We start from the raw sequence: 23,368 nt of genomic DNA on the forward strand, positions 1-23,368 counted from the left end.
CTCTGGCAGAAGGGAGAAAGTTCCCTGGAAGAGGTATCTCCGAGGGCAGCGCGAAAGACGTCGCGGTGTCCGAACCGCGCTTTATCGCTTCGCGTCCCTTTGAATTATCGCAGGCTAACGAAGTTAAAGAATCCATTGTGACCGGAACAAGAAAACGCGCGCAGGAACCTCATTAAAGTGCGTCACAGATCACGCGATCCGAGGTCGAGTGTAGCCTCCGGTGCGCGAAGCCAGAGAACACCCGGGCTCGAACGGGTTGCGAGGAAAGTTCATATCCACCGCGATTGGGATCGTTGAACGACCTCGGGTATGAGTCGAACCAGTTCTCTCATTCGGGCGCTCTCGCTTCATTCAATTCATTCCCACCTCATTCTGACGACGCCCCGACATTGTAGTAGCGCGTAAAAGTCTCCGCGCCGCGCGTCGTAAGGATAATTTACCGAGGATCGCAAATGATTGAGCGTTCGCCTCTCCTCGTCGTAAGATCGGCAATTAATCACGAGCCAAGTGGACGGGGGTTCTTGCGGGGTCCTCTTTCAGAAACGAAGCGGCAGAATAATGTGCTGACCGAGAGACAAATAAATTAAGATACAGAAACGCGAGAATAAAGATTAGGTATTGATTTCTTTTTTCTTCTTTCTAAAAGGTAGCGGAATCGATCAAATTTACTTAATTTATTTATTCTGCAACGGCACCGTGAGAAAGAGAACGAATGTTGTCGCTCCTCCGTTCGTTCTCGCGGGGAGGAGCAAGCGTCGAATCCGGTACATCGGCTTTTCTCACCTTTACGACGCGCGCGAACGATATTACCATGCCAAAGACGGGCTCGCGGGGATCTCGGGATCGACTGATGCGATCCCGTCTCGGCGAGCGGATCCGCCTTGTCCTTCGACGGTTCCTCGGGTTCCTGGTTCGAAGACATCCCGCGCGGCTCGCGCCGCGTATATAAGTCAAAACCAGATCGCGAGCAAGGTGCACAGCCCGGGCAGTCCTTCAGCCGGCAAGGAGGTCGAGGGAGACACACCGAGCACGATGCAGGCACTGGTAAGCGCAACCCTCCCTTAGTTTTCCAAGCCTCCTTACGTCCTTTATGAATTTTCCCGCTTCGGGGAACGTCGGTTGCTTCAATATCGTTTCTTTAATCCCTTTAAAATAGAAATCCCTTAAAAGTGGAGCATCATGAACGATATTTCGCAGCGTGTAGGCTAGGCGAGAATTAGCACGTGGCGAGTTGTACATTTTCCATAATTAACACTACCAAAGCAGCCAAAATGCACCGTTATAAGTTTCAGTAGTCTTTTTAAGAAAGTGCAACGATACACTTTCTGAAATTTTTCGTCATGTTTGTTACAATGTAAAGGATGAATTAGATAAATTCATCGGTTTACTTTCCCTTTCGTCCCTTTTTTTTCAAACGTATACAGTATACTCAATGCTCATTTCTACCAATACAGATTAATTTTAATTCCGGTCTAAGTTTTATCTTTTTCCAATTCCAGAAACTAGAAAAAGATAAAGAGTAACTTAAACTGAGATCAGAGTTAATCTGCATTGGTAGAAATGGATATAATGCCCGTCTCTACCAACCCAGATTAACTTTGATTTCGATTCAACTCACTTTACATCTTTATCTAGTTTTAAAAATTAGAGAAAGATAAGTAATTTAAGCCGAGATTAAAGTTAATCTGCAGTGGCCGAAACGGGCATAAATTGTAGAAATTAATCGTCGAGTCTAAAGTTAAACTAAATGTATGATTCGGCGAGGAATTCTTCGTTAAATATATTAGTATTTGTTGATTTATATTTAAACTACCGCTATTCTTACACGGGGAGAGAATGTTCTTTTAAAATTTACCCTGAAAATCATGTAATCATAAGACAGTATAGCATTTTGAAGAACTTCATGAGAGTTTTTGAAATTTTATCATACATTTCACTAATAAAAGTTAAAAACTCATAAAGTTCTTCAAATGCCATGTTGTTCCACGATTACATGACTTTCAGGGTAAATGCTAAGAGAAAATTCTCTCCGTGCACAACTGTGCATGAGTGACAAGTCGCGGGACACACTTTTTCGATATATATCTCTAATTACTCATTACGTTAAAAGCGAGGCCTCGAACTCTTTGCTACAGATGACACTTCGCGTCAAAGAGCGGCGACTCGGGGAGCGAACGTCCGCGGGAATGATATACGAGCGTTATAATTTATTTGCAAGGGTTGCTCCTGCGCGAGGTCTGCCGGCCCCCGCCTGCTTTTTACCGAGATATAAAAGCGCTGAAAAATATACGCGTGTAAAGTCCGAATGGATACGAGAGCGCGACCACCGCGCGCGCGTTTTACGGCGGCTGAGCCCTCGCCGAATGGCACTCTTATCCGACACCGATGTGAGGGTAGAACCCCGCTGTTTTTGCAACGCAAGGTTCCTCCGGCGCGGCCTCGCGGGGTAGAATGTTACTTACATCTGTTTCGCAACTTTTTGTTCACGACGTTTATAGGCGGCTTATAAATTGTCAGACACTCCGCAGACGCTGCAACAGTCCCGAAGAGCGCGCTTCTAGAGTCGCTCGTTTGAAAGCGAGCATGGGAAATCTCGGCTCCCAAGCGCTGCGAACTAATACAATCTCTGAGATGCCTCATCGATCCGCACGAATTCTTTTCTGCGACACGTCATTTTGTTCAGTAATTTTATGCGACTGCATTCGCTGGAAAGACAATTTTCGCTACCGCAGTTAATCATGGTTTGCTAAAAATATTTTGCTGCTGTAATTATAAATTTTTAAACCAAAACAAACGGTTTGCCGTCGCATCTAATACAATAGGCACAGTAGCAAAGTATTTAGCCGTCGCAAATATTAGTTGTCCATATTTTACAACTGTTTAGTTGCCACATGCAGTTTTTAGCTACGGCAGCTACATGTTCCTTTCGGTGTTTCAGTAATTTTGTGCACTACAACTACGCGGAGAAAATCTTCTTTTAAAATTTATCTTGAAAATCACGGCATTTAACAAAATTTCTAGGAATTTTATAAATTTTTTGAAATTTTACTAGTAAAGATGCGTTCGGAAATGTCACTCGAGTGCTCCAGTGGTATCATTTTATCCTCGTTTACCATTCAATGAGCAACAAAGATAAAATGATACACTAGGGCACTCGAGTGTTGTTTTCGCAGCCTAAAATGTGTGGTAAAATTTCACGAAACTCTCGCAAAGTTCGTAAAAATGCCATGTTGTCGCACGATCACGTGATTTTCAGGATAAATTTTGAAAGAAAAAACTTCTCTACTATTTAATGACACTTTATTTAACTCCTACGCGTGTCTCTTTGTGACAGCGATTCAGCGCTATTGCATTCCGTTATTTCAATTGTACTTGTTCCTAATCACGAAATATTCTTGTTCGTCGATTCCCGTTGTCTTATAAATTTCAATTTTGCGAGCCAAATTCACGGATACGAATAAAATTCCCGTCTGATCGTACCCGCTGATAAGATCGGCGCGGAGCGATTTAAGGAGACAACAGATCGCCGACTCTTTTCCTCCTCTCGCGGCTCGACGCGTAAAGGGCTCGTCGCTCTGTCACTTTTCCTCGTATCGTGCGGGCGGCTCGTCGTCTCCAGACCGTATTGGAGCTCAAGGAGAGGCTGGGTCTCCCGAGAGAGGCTCATGCAAGTATAAACTCACCCCGTCCCACTCACCTCGCCCTCCTCCACGCTACCGATACCGCGGGCGTAAAAATTCGTCGGACGTCTCATTGCCGACTGTCCACGGCGAACTCAAAGAATTCTCCCTCTCGTCCTCCCCGAGAACGAATTCCCGACGCGATAATTCTCACGGCGTTCCACGAGAACGCGTCCTGGCTAGTTTGCGCGAGTAAATCCACCGGCGCGACGATTGCATGCGAAATGAGCGCACCGAGGGCGAGTGTGCACTCTCGATTTGCATTCGTTCGCAGATAAAGCGCGCGCTCGACCGAATTTTCTGCGCCACGATACGTAACACCACGTATAATGCATCGTACCTGCGTACCACCTCTGTATCTATCCCCGGCGGATTTGCGATATCGAGTAACGGGATATCGTTCGCGGAACTGCGCGCCGGTGTCGTTCCTTAGGTCCCAGGACGATCGTAGGGACGTCAAGGCTCTATCGGTGGACAGCAATAAGCGCGCCGATACGGAACAAGTACAATTATCGCTTTGCAATTTCAACCGGGCGGTGATCCGCGAGATAAAGAGTGAAGACCGCGCTCGCGGAAACCGGAGAAAAGACTTGTGTCCACGTTCTAGTTCCGAGAAATACTCTATAAGAGTCGCTCGGTGGATGATCATTGAAAACAATGAATATTCACTGATTCACAGTTATAAAAGCCTGTCTCCACGATACTAGAACTTGGACCGAGTTCTAGGATCGTGGACGCAGGGTCTTAATGCACTGATTGACTTTCAGAGAGTTCGTAGCTAATCAACTTGCAGCTTTTCCGTAAGAGATGCAAGTTGGTTGGCTACACATTTCTCGAAACTAGAACTTGGACACAGTTCTTGAATCGTGGACACACCTTTCACGGGAAAGCTGCAAGTTGATTGCCTACACATTTCTCGGGACTAGAACTTGGACACAACTCTTGGAACGTGAACACAAGGCTTAAAGGCCTTGGTCCAAGTTCTAGCGTCGTGGACACACGCCTTAAGAAACGATGAATCGAGGAGGGAGAGACAGTTTCGAAGAGCGGCTTGCGCGCGTTGCCTTGTACGCGCTGCGAGAATCTTCTCGACCGGCTTCCGTATTCCCGGTAGGTGAGAGACTTCTTTTGAACCCCGCAGATTCCAGTTTTCGCGATTCTCGGCGTGGCGGCGGCGACGGCGGCGGCGGACGCGCGGCTGACCCTGCTGCCCTACGCCTATCTGGCGAATCCGCTTCCGGTGTACCATCAGTCGCAGGACACGCGCGCCGGGGTGCACGCGTACAGCTACGCCGGCGGCCCGTCGGCGAAGGAGGAAGTCCGGGGTCTCGACGGGGTCACGCGCGGCTCCTACAGCTACGTGGACGCGCACGGTATCCTGCAATCCGTCTTCTACGTCGCGGACGAGGGCGGCTTCCGCGTCGCGGCGACGAATCTGCCTACCGACGGCGATCCGCCGCTGGCGAACGACGGGGTCCTGTTAGCCAGATACGCCTACTCGCTGGAGCACGCGAGGGCCGCCGCCGAGAGGAAGGAGGTGGGGAACGCCGCGGTGAGCCGCAGGAAACGCAGCCTCGAGGCACCGGCCGATCAAGATCGTCATCGGACAGAAAATCCAAGTTCCCAGGGAGATCAGGCCGATCAGGACGCGGCGGCGATCGCCTCGCCGAAGAGTTCCCACGAGCTTCCAGCGCCGGAGGAAAAATCAGACAAAGGTCGGGCCAATCGCGGCGCCGCGGTGCCCGTCCTCGCGCCCGCGTACGGCCCGCTGAACTCGGTTCTGATCCCGAGCTTCACCGGCGCGGCGACTTCTCATCAGGCAGGCGTCGACGTGCACAATAACGTTCGTTCGAAGGCCACTCAACTCTTCAAGACGGTCGGAGTCCCGTCGGAGCCTGTCTACGAGACGGTGATCCTTCCCAGCCAGGTACCTCTGGCGACCTCTCATCAGAGTCGCGTCCAGGTGCACAACGGTCTTCGCGTCGAAGTGCCGGAGAAGCTCGTCAAGACGGAAACGCTCGAGGTCCAACCGCAGGTATCCGAAGCGGCCGCCATCGCGTTGGAGCCGCTCGTCTCCGGTCTGCCCGATTACAACGAAAATCGGATCCAGCTGCACAAACATCTCGGATTGGAAGGCCCGAATCGCAGAGACGCCGTGAAGATCGACGCGGCGCGGCTGGCGATCGTCGGGACGCCGGTCGCCGCGGTTCCGCTCGTCACCAAAGACGCACTTCCGGTTGTCACCAAGGAGGCACTGCCGGTCGTCACTGCCGTCTCCAGTCAGCGCAGGACTCAGATCCATCATAATACCAAGCTCGAAGTGGCCGTGCCGATAGCGAGCGAGCCGGCCGTGTACCTGGCAACTGCCTACGCTCAACCGATCGCCACCTGGTCGATCCTGGCACCCGTCGCTCAGTCCTCTCAATATCGCCATCAGATACACTCGAGCGAGAAGCTCGAACTGGGGAAATAAAAGATTCGGCCGCTTCGCTCGCGGGAATTCTCTTCGCGCGTTTATATTTATTTTCATAAAGTTTGATGATCTTCCTGCGTAACGTACGATTCTATGTGAGTCACATCTCGATGAACAATGTCATTTTTCAATCGATACAGAATTGAGTACTTGACGAATATCTCTTTAATTTTTATAATTTGTAAAACTATATTCTTCTGTCTCTTGGCCAGTTATTAAAATTAATGCCATGCGATGATATTTTATCGCAAGTCATAAAGAAACGGTGTCTAGATTTTTAAGAGTGGAAATGAAACGCGCGAATAAGTTACTTGCACCGTGCCTCAAATAATTGGAATAAAGCATTATCTTCAGCGAGAGTTCCATGAACGATTGATCGACGACAGGCTCGCTCGCGGTAGCTCGCACCATGGACGTCATTATTATTCGTCCTCGCCTTGCATTCATTTATCCTATAACGAGCGTCTTGCAGACTTATATTAAATTATTGTACGACCATACGATCCTCGTACGATTCATTAAAAACGTATTATCAATCTTGCGTGTTGGATCACCACCTTTCTCTTGCAACGTGCGTATTATCACCTTTTTCACATGTACTGACAACGAGTTCAATCTCTTCCGCCCGGACGCGGCATAATAATGCCCGATAATGCCAATGTCCGAGAATATAAATTGACTCGTCCACACTCAGAGAAATGTATGGGAAAATTTCAAAATGCTCTCATAAAATTGTTCGAAATGCCATATGCAGGGTTGGGTAGGTTATCTTATTTTTTTTAACTAAGTTACGTTAAAGTTAATAGCCTTGAAAATGTAACAGAGTTAAGATACAAGTTAATCCATAATACAATTAATTGAATTAAAAGTTAACCAATAGTAAAAAAATTAAAAAGTTAAAAGTTACATTTTTAATTTTTACATAAGTAAATTGTCAGAGACTTACGATCACGAAAATTGCATTGAATTTCGCGAACTAGCGTTTGTACAATCACTCACACTACGCGGAATATGGCCCATTTCATATGCGAACAATTTCATGTGGATTTGTGTCCTGCGAGACTGGCGAACGGATCTCCGGTCTCGAAGGTCGGAGGGAACAACCGGCGCGCGTATTTATTCGAATCGCGAGGAAAAGGGCCTCGCGGGATTCGATTGAGTCTTTAATTAGCCACAATTCGTGGCCGATTCGTTCCCTTCGAACGCAATTTACATCAACACGGTTGGTCTCCTTGCACGATCGACCGGCCGCGCCGGCGATTTGTCGCCGTAATCGGACTCTACGCCAGCAATGGAGCTGAAATCGCGACCTTGACTTCGAATTCTTATCGTCGCGAATATATTACGGCGTTAAAACTTTCACGCGCGGATATCGCGTGTCCGTCGGAGTAACGACGAGATTAACGGGGGATCTCGGTATGCGCGCGAGCGAAATCCAGCGCGCGTCTGCACTTACCCGCGTTCTTATGACGGAGATTTTTCCGAGCCGCGCGCATTCGCATGCCGGGGAGAGGCATCCGACAGGGTTATTTTCCGCAGATGGTACCGAGCACCTCGGGTACGTTGGAGTTGGAGTTTTACGAGCGAGACGTAAGAACAAGGAGAGCGTTTTATAGAGACGTGAATATCGATTCATTCCGGCCTACCTGCCCCACGGATTTTTAAATCAGCCTGCGATGAACAATAAAAATGCGTATGTTTACAACGGGAATTTCTATTGTAATTACTTCATTCGTTCTTCGGCATATTATTACTTCAGAATCTTTTAAAATTTATTCTGAAAATTATGTAATCGTGGGACAGCACGGCATTTCGGAGAATTTTATGCGAGTTTTTCGAAATTTTACTATACATTTTATTAGTAATTATGGTTAGTACACATTTTACTATGTAAAATGTATGGTAAAATTTCAAAAAACTCCCATACAGTTTTTCATGATGCCGTCTTGTCCCACGATCACATAATTACTTTAGGATAAGAGAAAGTTTTTTCCGTATGTATATTTCCAGAAAAAATGTTTCAAGATACAGACAATCCGGTATATTCGGAGTGTATTAATTAAAGTGGAGTGTACGGAAGGGAGAGGATAGCGAAGGGGTAGCGGATGGTCAGACGAATGGCAAACGCGCGTGTGTAAACAGACAGGCAGGGATGCCTGGGCATTTCTATAATTATAGAGATACATTGCAGAAATGTGAAATGCCCGCCTGTCCGTGTACGCGAATATTGAAATGTTGCTTTACAACCGGACGTATGGATGACGGTAATGGCGTTTCTTAAATTAAAGTTGCCCGAGTTTACCATATATTGAACGAAGTCTCTAGGTGAAGAAAAAAAATGACACTTTTGTTATATAACAGGATCCCGGAGTAGGCGATTTATCCAATTAAAAAGAGTGAGAACAAGTGTCCATAGGCAAATGGCCCAATTTTTTTCGCATTCGTTTTGGTCACAAAGTAGGTACCAAACAAAAGGTCTCGTCGTGCTGATCACAAATATGTCAGTCTCAGAATGTAGCTGTTTAACATTCCAGAGATATCGGACTCCAAAAATTTGCAGGACGTAAGCGATGAAGCCGTCTGGACAGACATCAACCATGTGTTTGAAGTGGAATGGAACTTTTGGAGCCTGATATCTCTGGAACGTTAAATAGATACACGCTGAGACTGACATATCTGTAATCGGCTAGACGAGACCTTTCGTTTGGTGCCTACTTTGTTACCAAAATCGAATGCGAAATAAAATAGGGCCGATCTTGTTCTCATCTCTTTCATCCGCTTATTCGCATTTTAGATATGACCGTCGCGTCTCCACTCGACGCTCCGGATGATGACACACGCTTCGCGGACGCGAGGCACCACCGTGTCTCTCTCTTGATACACGACCGTTCGCCAAACGACGTCCGCGGATTAGGTCAACGAGCGGATAAACGGGTGTCCACGGCGAGAGGGTCGCGGGACACTCGAGATCGGAATCCGATCGAGGGCCGCCGACGAAATCTGCCGTGAGATTTCGCTCTCACGCGAACCCGTTTTCTCGACGCGGGCTATTCTCGCGTGCGTGTTGCAATACGCACATGCGCGCCATGCGTGCGTGAGTGCCGTGCGTGGGCGCGCATAACGGATGGCTCGCGCGAGAAGGCCGTTGAAACGCTTCGTAGATTATGCCCGGGATCGGGCGCATTACCCGGGCGCCGTAGTACCTAGTAATATCCCTTTATTGTCGAACCCCGGTGCCGCCCTTCGTATTAGCCTTAATAAAACGCGCGGTATAAATTCTCGGGGTATTTTTTTCCTTCGCGCGCGGATGGCCCGCGTGTATCTGTAGCGCGGGTGTGTGGTAAATGCGAAATAATAATGGTCCCCGTAAATCACGCGCGGTACCAATATTTCTATCGGGACCGGTGAGCGCGAGGAGATAAATGTAGCGCAATACACGATGCAGAAATGGAATTGCCATAGACCCCGCTCGGGGTACTTTGTCCTTCGGGATATTATATCGTCCCGTCCTGGAGGGAAACGAGCCGATATCTGGATCAGAGTCTCAGAGACGTTCCGGACCATTATCTCGCAGGAATGGCCGTGCGACGCGCGTACATACATTAGATTAAAGAAATACAGCTACGTCAAACCGCACGTCGGGATAAGCGAGCGCGGGATTTTCGATTTTCTCTCGGTCGGAAATCGGGGTCGACTTTTCGAAACGATTCGAGCCGCGCGTGGCGTGAAGCCGCATAATTTGCACGTTACACAAATGTTTTCGCGAATTGGCAGTTCTAGGGGCAAAAGGTGCGAAGGGTGCAGAATCGGCATCCCCTTAAACGCTCGCGATCGGGATCCGTCTTCGGGAAAATCGGCGCTCTCGTCCGAGCGCGAGTGGAGGCTGCGATCGCGATGCGGCCGGCGGAGGTCGAGGTGGAACGCGAACGGACAAGAGAAGGTGGGAGGGTACGACGATTCGCACTCGCGATAATAGAAACGTCCGTGCACGTAGCGCACGTAGGCACACATTCGTGCCGATAAAGGCCGACGCATACGTTAGCTCGCGCCCGCGCGCGGATGGCCCGCGCCCGATAAAGCGTCCCGGATAATGATTTCCGAGACATTCGGCCGCGTACAGGTATATGGTACGTACGGGCCGCGTTACCTCGATTGTTCGCGTCACGCGAGATGTTTACGCCCGAGATTGCGTTTCCGCGTGCGTTCACCCGAAACGGAGAGCCCGCGCGCGAACGTGCACGTCCGGCACCCTCCAAGTGGCTGGACGCGCGCGAACCGAGAAACGTCAATCAACGAGTAGGCTCTGCCACGTGCTTAAGAGACCACGTAATAACGAGTATACTGGTAGCATTGCTTGAAACATTAATTACAAGAAGGGGGTTTTTAATCGAAACACGATACGTACACTGATGAAAAAAATATCTTAATCCAAAACCGTATTACTTTACACAAGAAAATTATTCATTAGGTGGCTCCTAACTTATTACCTTAAATTTAAAAATTAATAAACAAATTAAAACACGCATTGCTTTAATTTAAGTATTTATTAATATGAAATTTGGAAGGAATGTTCTAAACGCGAATCTCCTAACGCCCTGCTACGTTCGATTGCGTCAAATTGAAGTGATTGAAAAAAAAGTCGGTGAAATTTTCAAACGAGACAAATGATAATTCACAAGGAACGCTCACGTGCGAGGTCAAAGCTTTTCAATTTTATCAGATAAGCTGCTTATTGTAGTGCATAATTAATTGAAGTCGACTCGAGCTGCTCCGCGAAGTCGGCGCGTTAGTTCAGCCTGCGTGCGCTTTCTATTCGCGTGAAAAACATCGTGATAATCGGGACGAAAAGAAGAAACGTTCCTTGCACACGCTGCAATTTCTGCGAGTAAAGCCTACGATGCCGGCGATATGATAAAATTAATCTTACGTGCGCCTTCCGCGGACAATCTCACGTCACGATCTACGTGCGATCCACTTTGGCTTATCTGCGGTAAGAAAATTTCACGAGTCTCGTCGGTTATCTGCTCTGGACAGTGATTGTACTTTAGGTCGCGAGTTGATAATCGTTAACATTTCACGTCGATTCCACGAAGAACGATTGTTTCGCAGTAACAAGATTCTCTGCTCGCATCGAGAGACGACTAAAACCTGCTACGAACGCTCTTGAGAGAAAACGTAGTCGATACCGGTGTCACTATTAATTGATGGAAGGGAGTTTTTAATCGAACGGCAGTACAAATGCTTAAAGTTACCGTTTATAGTCGTACATTGGGAATCACTGGGGAATGGGACACATTCATTTTTGCTTAAAACGACCGATACTATCACCTCCCAGAATATTAACCTTCCCTCCTGGGACACCTTGTATATGCATGGAAAATGTGTGTTCTACCTGTGCCTAAATTCATATGGGAAGACACCAGTGATCTCTGGTGTACAAATTAGTACACGATTGTAATTAATTGAGGCAAAAAGTGAGGTGAGACATTCCTTAAACGCGAGTCCCCTCGTTCCAGGCGCGTCCCGCCTTTGTGCTCCTGTACACGCTCAAGTGTCGCCCAATGACAAGTGGCAGCGATAAACGTCTAACGCTAACGATGACCATTTGCAACGCCGAACCTGGGATTAAGCGAGATATCAGTCTAGCATCTCACGCATCACGGCGGAATATTAAAGCGCCGATCGATCTTAATTGATCGCGCTCGTTTCTCGCGGCGCAGCACGCGCGCAGCCTCGCTGCACGCTTATCGGTACGTGCGCGCGTTCAAGACCTCCTCCCGTGGGAGGCGAGCCGATAAAAGCGGCCCGGAGTAGCCGCAGTGACCGGGCAATCAGCAAATGGAATCGTTAGTTAGTCCCCGTAATCTTCGATCGGACGTTAGTTCCTCCTTGTAGTACACGCTCGCGGCCGGCCGATCGTGATTCACGTTCGCGATCCCGAGCCACGCTAGGGTCCCGCGCGCCCTGTGTTTATCGCCGGTGCTATAAGCGCACCGGCGCTAATTAGCATATTATTTATCGCCCTTTTATAATTGCCCGCGCGGATTTTCGAGTCGCAAAAATGTTGCTCGCCCTCCCCCGGCAATTTGCGCCGGGGAGCCTAATTCGATTTTGCCCCTCGCTACCGAGCCGCGCTCCGTATCTCGCGTTCGCGCTATATCGCGCCGATAGCGAAACGTTGCCGTATCCGTCGGGAATCGCATTATCATAATTAACACATATTATGCGCGTATGTATATCCCGCGTCGAAAACAATTCGTAAGCCACGTCATCGACGATGCGCTCCGCGGAATTATTCAGTTCTCGAAATCGGGGGGGTACCTTCGGCGTGGGGGCCGCGCACGAACGCGCGGAGATATCGCGATTCGCGCGGGTTGTTCGAGCCGGCTGATCCTCGGGGGAAGATTTTACGGGCCGTGCTCGTAAATCAGGTCGCTTCTGGCAGCCCTCGCTGACGCGAAGGGGCGACAGGGCGATGTGTGTGACGCGGCGAAATGTCGGACCTATTTGTACTTGATGCCCGCCGGCGCGATGTTGCGTCTCGCTCGGATCAGAACTGGCGTGCTGCTTTCCTTCGCGGACGGATGAAGAACATCTGGATTTATACTCGTGATCTCGTAGACTTCGTGAATTAGTGAAAAACGACGGCGACGGAGACGTGCGACGGTTTACACTAAAAATTTACCAAGTCCAGCGAAATCCACCGTGCCGGAATTTGTTACGATTCGCTACAAAAGGGAAGATAAGAAATGACACATTGCGTTGATACGCGCCTGGAAGCGGAGGAGACTCGACGTCCAATGTCCATCGACCAACACTTTTTTTCCATACGTATTGTTAACTTTCTATCCCGAGATAAACGATTATTTTGTCCATTGTTTGTCCGCCTCGCCCATTGTACTCGCATACAAGCCACTTCTGCAACTTCACTCGTTTTATTTATTATTTGTTAACATTTTTTCTGTAGTTGTGAATTAAACATTATGATCTGTTCAATTTTATATACGTACTTGTATTTATCTCTGTATACTTTTAATAGTTGCAAAAATGGAGTCAACGATCCCCGTGGCTGGCGCGCAAGAAAAATTCATCCCACCACGAAAAGCGAAGCCGAATGTCCTATAGACGTATCCCGCGCGTGCGAACGGAAATAACATTACCCGCGTAAGATATACGATCGCATCGGCATGTCGCGGTATGAAAACCGTGCGGCAAAGAAGGCGAAGGATATCGGGTGCTCCTCAATCTTAGGCGAGGCTGAGACAAAAACGAACATTGTCTCAGTGCGCGAGAAATGCACTCGCACATCGCCGGGGAGCGAAACGCGGCGCAATTCGAAAAGACGCTCCCGATGCGCAAGCCGCACGTGAATAATGGGCGAAGCGTGAATGCCGCGAATGTAATATTCAGCGGATATAGTAGCGTATTTAGTGGCGGTTGAACGTTTTGCGCGCACAAAGCTGCGCTTAAGTACTTAAGGCTCATCCGTTATAGACAGAATTAACGCTCGGTTATCGACCGTCCGGCGTGGAATCTCCGTTTCAAAATCATCCGTGAAAAATGTAACAGCATTACCCGCCTCGAAATCGCTGGTGAAGTAATAAAATATTATGGGAAAGCGAGTACAAATGCACGATTGCGAGCTGGCATGAACGTAACAGCGAAACCAAGTTTTACGCATTTTATCAAAAGTATAGAACTTTGGTGTAACCCACGTGAGAGCGTCATTTCTAATTTTGTAATACTAATCTTTCCGATTTTAGCAATTGACCGTGCGCATCTGTTTATGAGCGATAATACTCCCGCGTCGAAACTTTGCTCCTATGTTGAACCTTTAATTCTATTATACAGTAGAACCTAAGACAGTAAAAGAGGTCGAACTGCAAGTACAAAATTTACTCCTACTTTCAAACTGATGGTGTCGGAAATTTATACTTTTGCCAATTTAGCATTAAAGTAGGTCCTTTTAAGTAGGAGCTGAAGTAAATTTTTAGGATTAAAGATTCAAGGGAGGGGTAACAAAATAGAACGTCATCAAAGTAGGTAATTGCTGGTCTATGTAGGTGTAGATCAGCTAAGTAGGTGCAAATTATCGTTAAAAGTGCAAAATAGTACAAAAATTTCGACTCGGGCTGCTACTGCGTTTGATAAGATGTGTCGATAAAAACTGTATACCTTATGCAGCGACTTCATCCCGCAGGTGAGGTGACTTTGAGACTCCACTTTCGTCGTTTCGCGAATACGTGCAGTTTGCGATCGGTAACAAACCGGTCGATCGCCGTACCTTATTACGCCACGAGGCGTTATTTACGCGACGCTTTTACGAGACCGCAGCGCAATTTCGAGTTGCAGATTTTTCTTTACGACGCCGTCAGCTCGCCGCGCCGATTCGGCCGGCAGGTCGAATCGGCGACGCATCGGCAGGCGTCGTTTCGAGCCTCATATATTCTATTATCCGCGTCTCGCAACGAAGGGGGCTGGAACGGGGGTCCGGGAGGATGCGTTATAGGCGGACGCGCTTCGATGTGTTATTCCGGGAGGAGAGTTTTACGAGCGGAATACGAGCCGCCGTAATAAAGACGTCGCGCGCGACCAGACCGAGGAGAGGATGGCCCGCGAGTATCGAACGCTCGCTCTCCTCGGAGTAGGAATAAGCCCGCGATAATTAGACTGCGAGAACTCCAGCTGCGATTAGCGCGACGCGGATTAGTTGCTCCGTGCGTGCATCGGAATCCTCCCCGACACGGTGGGAAACCTGCGCCGGCGGCGAGTACGTTTCCAGCTTCGCGGAACCGGACAATAATACGAGGACGAGAATTCCGAAACCGTGAGAGCTGGTCGCGATGCGAAAGCTCCTCGGGCAGAAGAACGGAAGCCACAAGAGGGAGAGATGATAATTATTTTACACGACAGTGTAAGATAATTGCATAATAATAATATATGAAAAATGATAGTATGTTGCTTAAAGAATTTTGATATTTTGACGGGCGTCAAATATCATTTCTAATGAGGTGTGCCGGTAGCACTTTGTCGGATGTTTAGAAGATTTACAGTTACGCGAAAACTCCTGCACGGAAAGGAAACGGTAGCTGCCGTAGCTAAAACCTACACGTGCCATGGTAACTAAATTTCAGTTGCAAAATATGAACAGCTAATATTTAGTTGCGACAGCTGAATAGTTTGCTACTGTGCCTATTGTATCGGACAGCAAACCGTTCGTTGTGCTTTAGAAATTTATAGTTATGGCAACAAAGTGTATCTTCCGTGATTGCGGTAGCAAAAACGTTTCTTTCAACACGCGAGACAATTCGAAGCCGCAACGGTCCCCGACTTACATGTTCTAACACAAAAATTGCATCGCCATTTCGGTATTTCAGAATCGTTTGCGTTTAGCACTGGATGCCTCGATCTCCTTACTCTCCCGCTGCATGCTAAGGGAATTGATAGTTGCCATTGTTTTCGTTCCACGAGGGGGTTGATTTAGGATCACCGCCGTACGCGGTGCGTTCGCGCTGCATTTCTCAGCGGCGTCGCATTGCATCGCGTCGGTGCCGCGCGGTTAGATAGTCGGCTCTACAAGAGCCATTTAATACGGGACGAAAAGAGAAAGAGAAAAACAGAGAAAGCGAACAAGCGAGAGAGAAAGAGACGGGGGAGGGGAGAGAGAGAGAGAGAGAGAGAGAGAGAGAGAGAGAGAGAGAGAGAGAGAGCCCGTTTAGTGCCAATGTCAAAACCAACGCAGCATCGCCCACGTGTCCGCGTGTCGCCGGCGAGAGAGTCCTCCCCCGTCGGCGGCGACTTGTTGCGCCCGAGCGGGCACATGAGTAATTCCGTCGAAATTGATGAACTCATTACGCCCGTATCGTTCTCTTTACATCGTCGGATTAAGCGAGCCGGCCGTAAATCCACCGGCCGGGCATTATTTATGCGATCGGCGGGGCCCCGTAGAGACGCGCCGGAGGCGGCCCGCGGCCGTCCCGGACCTGCCCTAAAAGGACGCGGATCTTTCGCCGCGCGCCGCGATCGTTTCATTTTCGCCGCCCCGCTAATTGCATTTCGCGCGTTCGCTTCTATCCCCTTTTAAATTTTATTTCATTCCCGCGTTCTATTACCGAGGGCCCGCGCTCGCCGACGATTTTTCCCGGCGATCGAGCGGACGCTGCTTCGCGATCCCGCGCTGCCGGAGTGCTTTGCATACGCGGGATCGCACCGAATGTCGAATTTGCGAGACTCCGTCGGCGCATTCTCCCGAGTTTTTTTTTCGCGCGCGCGATAAAGTAGAGATGTAGGCGAATAAATCAACCAATTGTTATTCATCGGTTTCTTTGCAAAAGCAATCTTCCGAGAAACACGGTGTATTAATGATTTCGATCATTATTATCGATTATTACTATCGATTAATTATTATTCGTCCTCGACGGAGCAAATCATTTACAATTAGATTTGAATATGATAATTCGGTTTCAAGCGAGAACGACCCGCTTGTCTCGGGAGAGATTTATCTCGGCTCCGTTCGCGTCTCGTAACATTGTGCAATTGCCGTGTATTTGCATCGGTATGCGCGAAACTCTTTCTTCCATCCGTCGACTACCCCCCAATGTCATTATGCAGCTGCGTAATGACACGCGCGTTTGTCGTTTTGGCATTTGTGACGCCGCTTATTTCGATCGTTGCTGATGAATGCGTTGTAACTAGCAATAACGCAATTTCAAGGTAATGAAGATTACGCGTGTGAGAGATAGGCCGCATTAATTATGCGTACACCTTCGATAACGCGTAACGAGGTATTATTAACAATGATAACAAACTATTAAGCGGATTCGACGCGTTATCAGCAGCAATCAAGCAGCCGTTTCAGCAAAACGTTAATCCTAAATAACGTTCGGAAAACCTGTTTAGGCAAGTCGGATAAAATCGCCTCGCGAAGGCAACATTATCGTCATTACCGGCAGATAATTCATTCGCGCGAGGAAATCCCTGCGTATCAATTCCCCGACGCTTTCATTGTTTAAACTGGAATTGCTAATGTAGCGCGTCTCTTGAAACCCCATAACTTTGATTCTTAACATTTTTCTCCAAAAGAGATATTCTTAGAAGAGGCTAAATAAGATCCCCGTATAAATTTGAAATCGATCTTGTCTTAAAGTGATTTGCATAACTACTTAAGTAATATCGACAGCCGAGCAACGAACAAGGTCCATTCGACGCCCGCTGCGAGGAGATTTAAAATCCAGCCAGCGTGAATTACCTTTCGTTACAGCGTCGTCATTATTACGCTCGCGCCTTTTGCGCGCACGCATCCTTATTACATGGGGCGCGGAGGTCCTGCGGTCCGCGACGCGCTCGGTGCCCGGAATGCGCGCGCAAGATCGACGTCTCGTACCCGGGACCAATAAACGTTGATTTATCGGCGTGGAAATCGAGCGCGGGGTGATTTGCGACCGTGGGCACCGAACAGGCACTCACGGGGCACCGCGCGCGATCCCGCGGGCCCCGTAGGGCCCCGCTAGGGCCCCGTCGCGCGCGACGCCGGGTGGGGAATCACCGTAAGCGCGCAGCGGAGCAGGTCCACGGGGATCCTATATAAGAGGATGCGACCGAGAGCTTGCACTCTCACACCCGTTAGCCGACTCTCACCGGGATTGTCCTAGGCGAACGAAAGAGTAGTAAAGCCCGCGATCGAGGGGCCCCGATCCGCTAGCCACGATCGAGCGACGGTTCACCGGCGGCGCCTGGTCCAACCGAGGACGATCATGATACTCGTGAGTGAATCCTGCAGTTTCGTTTTGGCGTCGCTGCCGAATTTCTGGCGCTCGCCAAATAATTAGACGCGACCCATTGGCGAGGTGTAATCTGTACTTAGCATCCCCGTACCGTTTTAGGATTTCTTTTACTCGCGCCCAATTACCTTGACCACTTTGCCATTAATCTCAAAGTAGTTATAGTTTGCAGCATCTCTCGTGCCCTCGCCGTGGGTGTTTTCTAATTCGATTCGTCCACCTTCGCGGCATCGGTGATAAACTTTTGGCGTTTTACCCCGCGTTTGACAAACGAGGACCGAGGTGAAACACAAGTTTTGCTATTGGATTTTACGCGTTCTCGGCGGTGAGGCGAAAGTTTTACAATTCAATTTACAAAACATCCGGCATTTATCGGCCACCGCGAAAATCTTCCCACGAGAGATGCGCACCCAGCTGTATCGATCGTAGGATTATTTAATCACCCGAGCGTATCTCGAGGCGGAGTCCATATTAATATGTCAATAACTGTTTCTATGGTACCATTTTAATGCGAGCATCGGCTAACTCAGTATCTCCCGGTAATAACTATTGATTTGACCGCACCGCGGTACAGTTATGGTTGCTCGCTGGCGGTCGTAGTCCTGGATTCGTCGCTCGCAATTCGAGGAATGTGGCTTAGCTCCGCGGAAAAACATCATAACGAATGCAGTTCGATTGTGCCGGGAGGCCGTTCCGCGTAATCGAGCTGAATCGATGAAAGTTATGCCGCTCGGGACGAGGCGCGGTCTTCCCTCGTATCGCGTGTGTCTAAATAGCGACGTCTCGTGTAGAAAAGTATGCCTGCCATGTAATGAAAATCGCATTGTTACGTCTGTTGCAGCTGATGCGTCGCTGTTTAATTAATTGATTGACAAACACAGCTGTTCGGTGTGACAAGACTTAGAGGAAAGTTCCGTATTATGAGATGGGTTTCTCATATGAGATAGCAGGTTTTCAACACCCACATTCAATCACAAATCTTTTTTCGCAACGATTACGCGATCTAACAGTGAATTTTCCCACTAAACAGATTTCGCACCCAAGGGCAATAAATTCGTGGCGGAATCACCTGACGATTCCTGTGAATTTAGCCGAAACCCCGCTATCTCATAATAGGAGGAGACTTTCCTCTATCTCATTTGCGGATTGGGACGTTTAAGGCCCGGTTTCGCCAATACTGTTTTAGCTTAATTCGTTCTTTGTCTCTTTTCAACTGTTATTTTAAAAAGAGACAAACGTGAATTAAACTGAGATTAAAGTTAAGCGACGTTTGGTGAAACCGGGCCTAAGACAAATATCGCTCTTTAAAGTGAACGCCTCAACAAGTTGATGTTGCATACTACAGTACCAATTCGAGCTACGGAATCTTTAATTTCCAGTATATCTTAATCGTTTCTGCCAAAGTGTAAATTCAAGCCCAATTATTCGATACCTGGCCGTTAAAATTCACGGCTGCAGTGAATGGACGTTGGTACCAATTTGTTTGCGAGTACTGCAGTATTGTTTATTTGCAGATGTTGCAATATTATTTAGCGAGATAGTAATAATCCACGGGAGGATTTCGTTAATAACCGTATTTCGCCGCAAATCGATATACAAATTTGTCATACTTTCAACTCGATCGAACATCGATCAGCTCTACAGTGACAATTTTTCGCAGGCCAATCGTATTTTCGACCGAGACTATTTACGAGAGCGTTGACACACCGATAGAAATTCGACAAGATCAATTGTAATTAACGCTCGCCACATTTCTCTGCCCACAGACAATTTTGTGCAGCCTCGTCATCGGACGATCTATCGCTTCGCCGCTCTCCAATGTTTGGCTGAGCCCGATACCGGCCCTCTCGCCGTTGAGGCAGTACCACCTTCAGGACGGCTCGGGATCTTATCAATATTCCTTCACGGGGCCGCATCACGCCAAGGCGGAAACCACCTTGAACGGCGTCACGCAGGGTGGTGAGTCTTTCTGAATTTTACGCATTCTGACACGTTCCGGCGGTGAGACAAGGTTCGCCGATAAATCGCCAATCGCTGGGACGCCTTAAATGTAAAGCGAAATTTCTTTGCAACGGCCGGCAAACGCCTGTCACGACTCGTGATCTAATGCGCGCGTCGCAAGTGCATAAATGGAATGCATTCTTTTGCAAAGTGTGTTACAAGAGGTGCATTACCGGCCTACGTTCGCGAGTGAATCTTTCGCTAATGCTCGCCGCGCATGACGTAAGAAAGACGCCCATACGCCGCATGCTCGTCCCTGCAAATTTCCTCGGATGACAATGCGCGGTTGCGCGTTAGAGCCGCTTCTCTCTCAATTGCATTGATGACTCACGACACGCGTAATGTAACGCGCGCGAAATTATATATGAATATATACGTTAATCGCCGATCTGTCTAATTAATGTTATTTTACCAATCAATGGCAGCATTAATTACAACGGGTAATGTATAATGAATGACTGACGATTTATATTGTAAATAACTTCCTCCGCGCGAACAAGGCGAGCTCCCTAGCTGGCACAATGGCGCCGTTGTCGAAGAGTGTCGTTTCTATCTGCGCCCACAGGATATTCCTACATTGACGCAAATGGAATTTTGCAAACGGTCTCGTACACGGCGGACGATAAGAATGGATTCAGAGTAAGCGCGAGCAATCTGCCGCAACCACCGAAGGATGAACAGCAAGCTACACAGGACACGGCGGAAGTGGCCGCGGCGAAGAGAAATCATCTCGAGGAGCTGCAGAAGTCGCATCAGGCCAATTGGCAGGATCAGAATCTTCTGTCGTACAAGATCGTGCCGTCGTACTTCAGCTTCGCCCAAATCCAGCCGGACAGCAGCGGCAAAGCTGAACTGAATTTGAAGACGCGAGAGCTAGAGGTGCGTAAGTCGCGGCGGACATCTCGAGGTTTGCCCGAATGAACGAAACGCCGCGGTAAAAAGGAAGAATCAAACGCACGAAAAATGTACAGCAGTGCACTGGGAAAATCGGATAATCCAATTACGTAATAACAAACGGACATATCCGATGAAAAATGTGATCGGTTTTTCAATCAAGTTTCATCGGTAACTGCATTTCATCGGATGTATTCATAATTTTATCGGAAAACGTATAATCGGAAAAATTGACCATCGGAAACGCTATTTAATTGATTTATCCGAAGAACATTTTCCTCAGTGTAGTATACCGACTGATCCCTTTCGCGAGGTCGTGTCTCGATTTTACGCAATTTCTAGTTCTGGGCCAGAATGCGCGTTTAGGCAGAAAAGCCGGAAATTGCGTAAAACCAAGTTACGACCTTGCGAAAGAGATCAGTCGATACACGGTTTTGTAATTCAAAATAAATTTCAAAAAGTAACATGTAAAAAAACAACGTTCCAAATCCATTCATATCTGTCCATCGTTAAAACAAAAAAAAACAATCAAATTTATAAGGCTCTGCCGTGAAATCACAATTCGAAGGAACAGAGGATACCCGAGACAGGATGTTGGTGTCTAAATGATTAAAAATTTTTAATTTGTTGTGAAAAATTTACCCCAGGGTTTGAACCTGAACTCCCCTCTCACTAAACGGGCGTCTCACCAATTCGACCACCGAGGCATTAAATGATTTTTAAAAAATTCTTTTCTCAGGGTACCAACAATCCCTTCTTGTTATCGAGATCGGAAGCGGATAGAATCAGCGTTCCCAAGCCGGATCCGAGCCTCTCGAAGGTATCGCCCACGTCTTCGGGTCTCACCAGCACTATCGCCTCGTCGTTAGCACCCGCGACGTCACTAAGGGAGAACACGCTCCTCAAGGACGACGAACGGACGTCTAATCAGAATGCCCTGCACTTGGGGAGGCTGGTGCCGCTTGGCAACATCCAGAAACGGTTAGCCTTGCCCGCGCCCTACGTGCTTCCGGTGATGCCTTACCGATTCCTTCACAGCTCGCTGCATCACACCCAAGACTCCCTCGGCCAATACGATTACAGTTACACCGGGGACTCGAGCGCCAAAACCGAATCCAGGTCGCTCGACGGCACAACCAGAGGGGCCTACAGTTACATCGATCCCAACGGGATTCTTCAGCAGGTGCATTACATCGCCGATCACAACGGATTCAGAGTCATGGCAACTAATCTGCCCGAAGCGAAGTGATCATCGTGTCGGCGCAGTAGAAAATGTCCCGCGGGGCGTAAAAGCGTTCGAAGTGCGATGTCATGTATCAAACATTAATACCGCACACAATTTCCTTTCCTGAATTTCGAATTTGTCAGCGGCTCTCAATCTCGCGGAAGAATCGAGCTAATATCGTTTACGAGCTCTCGTCCGGTAACCGCCAACGAACAGTTACGTAACGGCAACAATACAATTTCTCATTCAACAATATAAATGTAATATAACACATGTGGTGCATAACAGTTACATTGTTGAGCGGAAAATTATAACATTCATGTTATGTAACCGTTAGTCGGCGCTTACTAAACAGTGGCAGAATGTATTTTTGTAACTTTCGATCAACAAATTCGTTTCAGACAAACAATATTATTCGACCGCAACTGGCTACGAATTCAATTCGACGAAACTTAATGCGAAAAGTATTACCTCAGCCAGGATTCGCTCGGTCAAATTCAAGTTTTCAATCAAGAGAGCACGGCGAAAAGATTAAGTGAATACACATATTTCGTGTATTTATTTCACGCATCTTGATTGCTTTGTTGAATTACTCGCGACAGCCGAGGAGCAGGAAGAAGGTGTACCAGAAAATTCGTATTCAAATGTAACGTCTCGCGCAATAAGTATCGGTGTCGGGGATTGGAGGAAACATTACGCGAATGCTTCTCGAGTTTGTTCAACGATTGTTCTCGCGGCAACGCGGAGGAACGGACTTGATTCGTATTCGAGTATCCTCCTACTCTTTATTATTTTTTTTATGTTAAGCTTACTTCGCGCACGCGATTGCGACCGGATAAATTATTTCACGTTTCGCAAACATTCCTTTATTATCTTTAGATCGAAAGGCGTTAATGATGTCATGTTTTCCAGATTGTTAGTAGATTGCACTTATTGATCATATTACGTAAATACAGATGAAAAATGCAATCTCTATTGTCTTCATGTGTCCTCCTGCCTCCGCTTTGTTCTCTCTCAATCATTTCTGCATGAAATGGACGGGTGAAATGAATAAATGCAATAGATTTGCATATATTCGTTGTTTAACGCGCGCGCAATATCCTCAAATCTTTATATATTTATTTAAAATGTAACTTCTTTCATTAGTGAATTAATAATAATAAAAATGAACGGAAAATAATTTAGAGGATTATCTTAATGGAAAATTGTTCAAACTTTTAAATTTCGCAATTTTTAGTAAACTCGATAGACCTCGCAGGCACGTTTTCTCTTTAACGTCTCCTCGCACCTTCGAATTTCAACTGTTGAGGAATAC

At 47.7% G+C, this 23,368-nt stretch overlaps 1 protein-coding gene across 4 annotated transcripts; it reads left to right on the top strand.

Annotated features, from left to right (window-relative positions):
* The first annotated feature begins 928 nt into the window (after positions 1 to 928).
* On the top strand, positions 929 to 23,022 carry LOC105564316. Of its 4 annotated transcripts, XM_012016608.1 has the most exons (5): positions 14,557 to 15,067; positions 19,700 to 19,892; positions 20,500 to 20,813; positions 21,568 to 21,809; positions 21,867 to 23,022. In XM_012016608.1, the coding sequence occupies exons 1-5, from the start codon at positions 15,044 to 15,046 to the stop codon at positions 22,075 to 22,077; spliced, it is 984 nt and encodes a 327-aa protein (XP_011871998.1). In that variant the 5' UTR covers positions 14,557 to 15,043; the 3' UTR covers positions 22,078 to 23,022. The 4 variants fall into 4 exon arrangements, with proteins under 4 accessions (XP_011871995.1, XP_011871998.1, XP_011871994.1 ...); XM_012016605.1 differs by lacking the exon at positions 14,557 to 15,067 and adding an exon at positions 929 to 1,044 and having other exon boundaries at positions 21,568 to 23,022; XM_012016604.1 differs by having other exon boundaries at positions 21,568 to 23,022.
* The last annotated feature ends 346 nt before the right edge of the window (positions 23,023 to 23,368 follow it).

This window comes from Vollenhovia emeryi, unplaced genomic scaffold (assembly GCF_000949405.1).
Source record: "Vollenhovia emeryi isolate VEMERY1.0 unplaced genomic scaffold, V.emery_V1.0 DF939166.1, whole genome shotgun sequence".
NCBI classification, from domain to species: Eukaryota; Metazoa; Arthropoda; class Insecta; order Hymenoptera; family Formicidae; genus Vollenhovia; species Vollenhovia emeryi.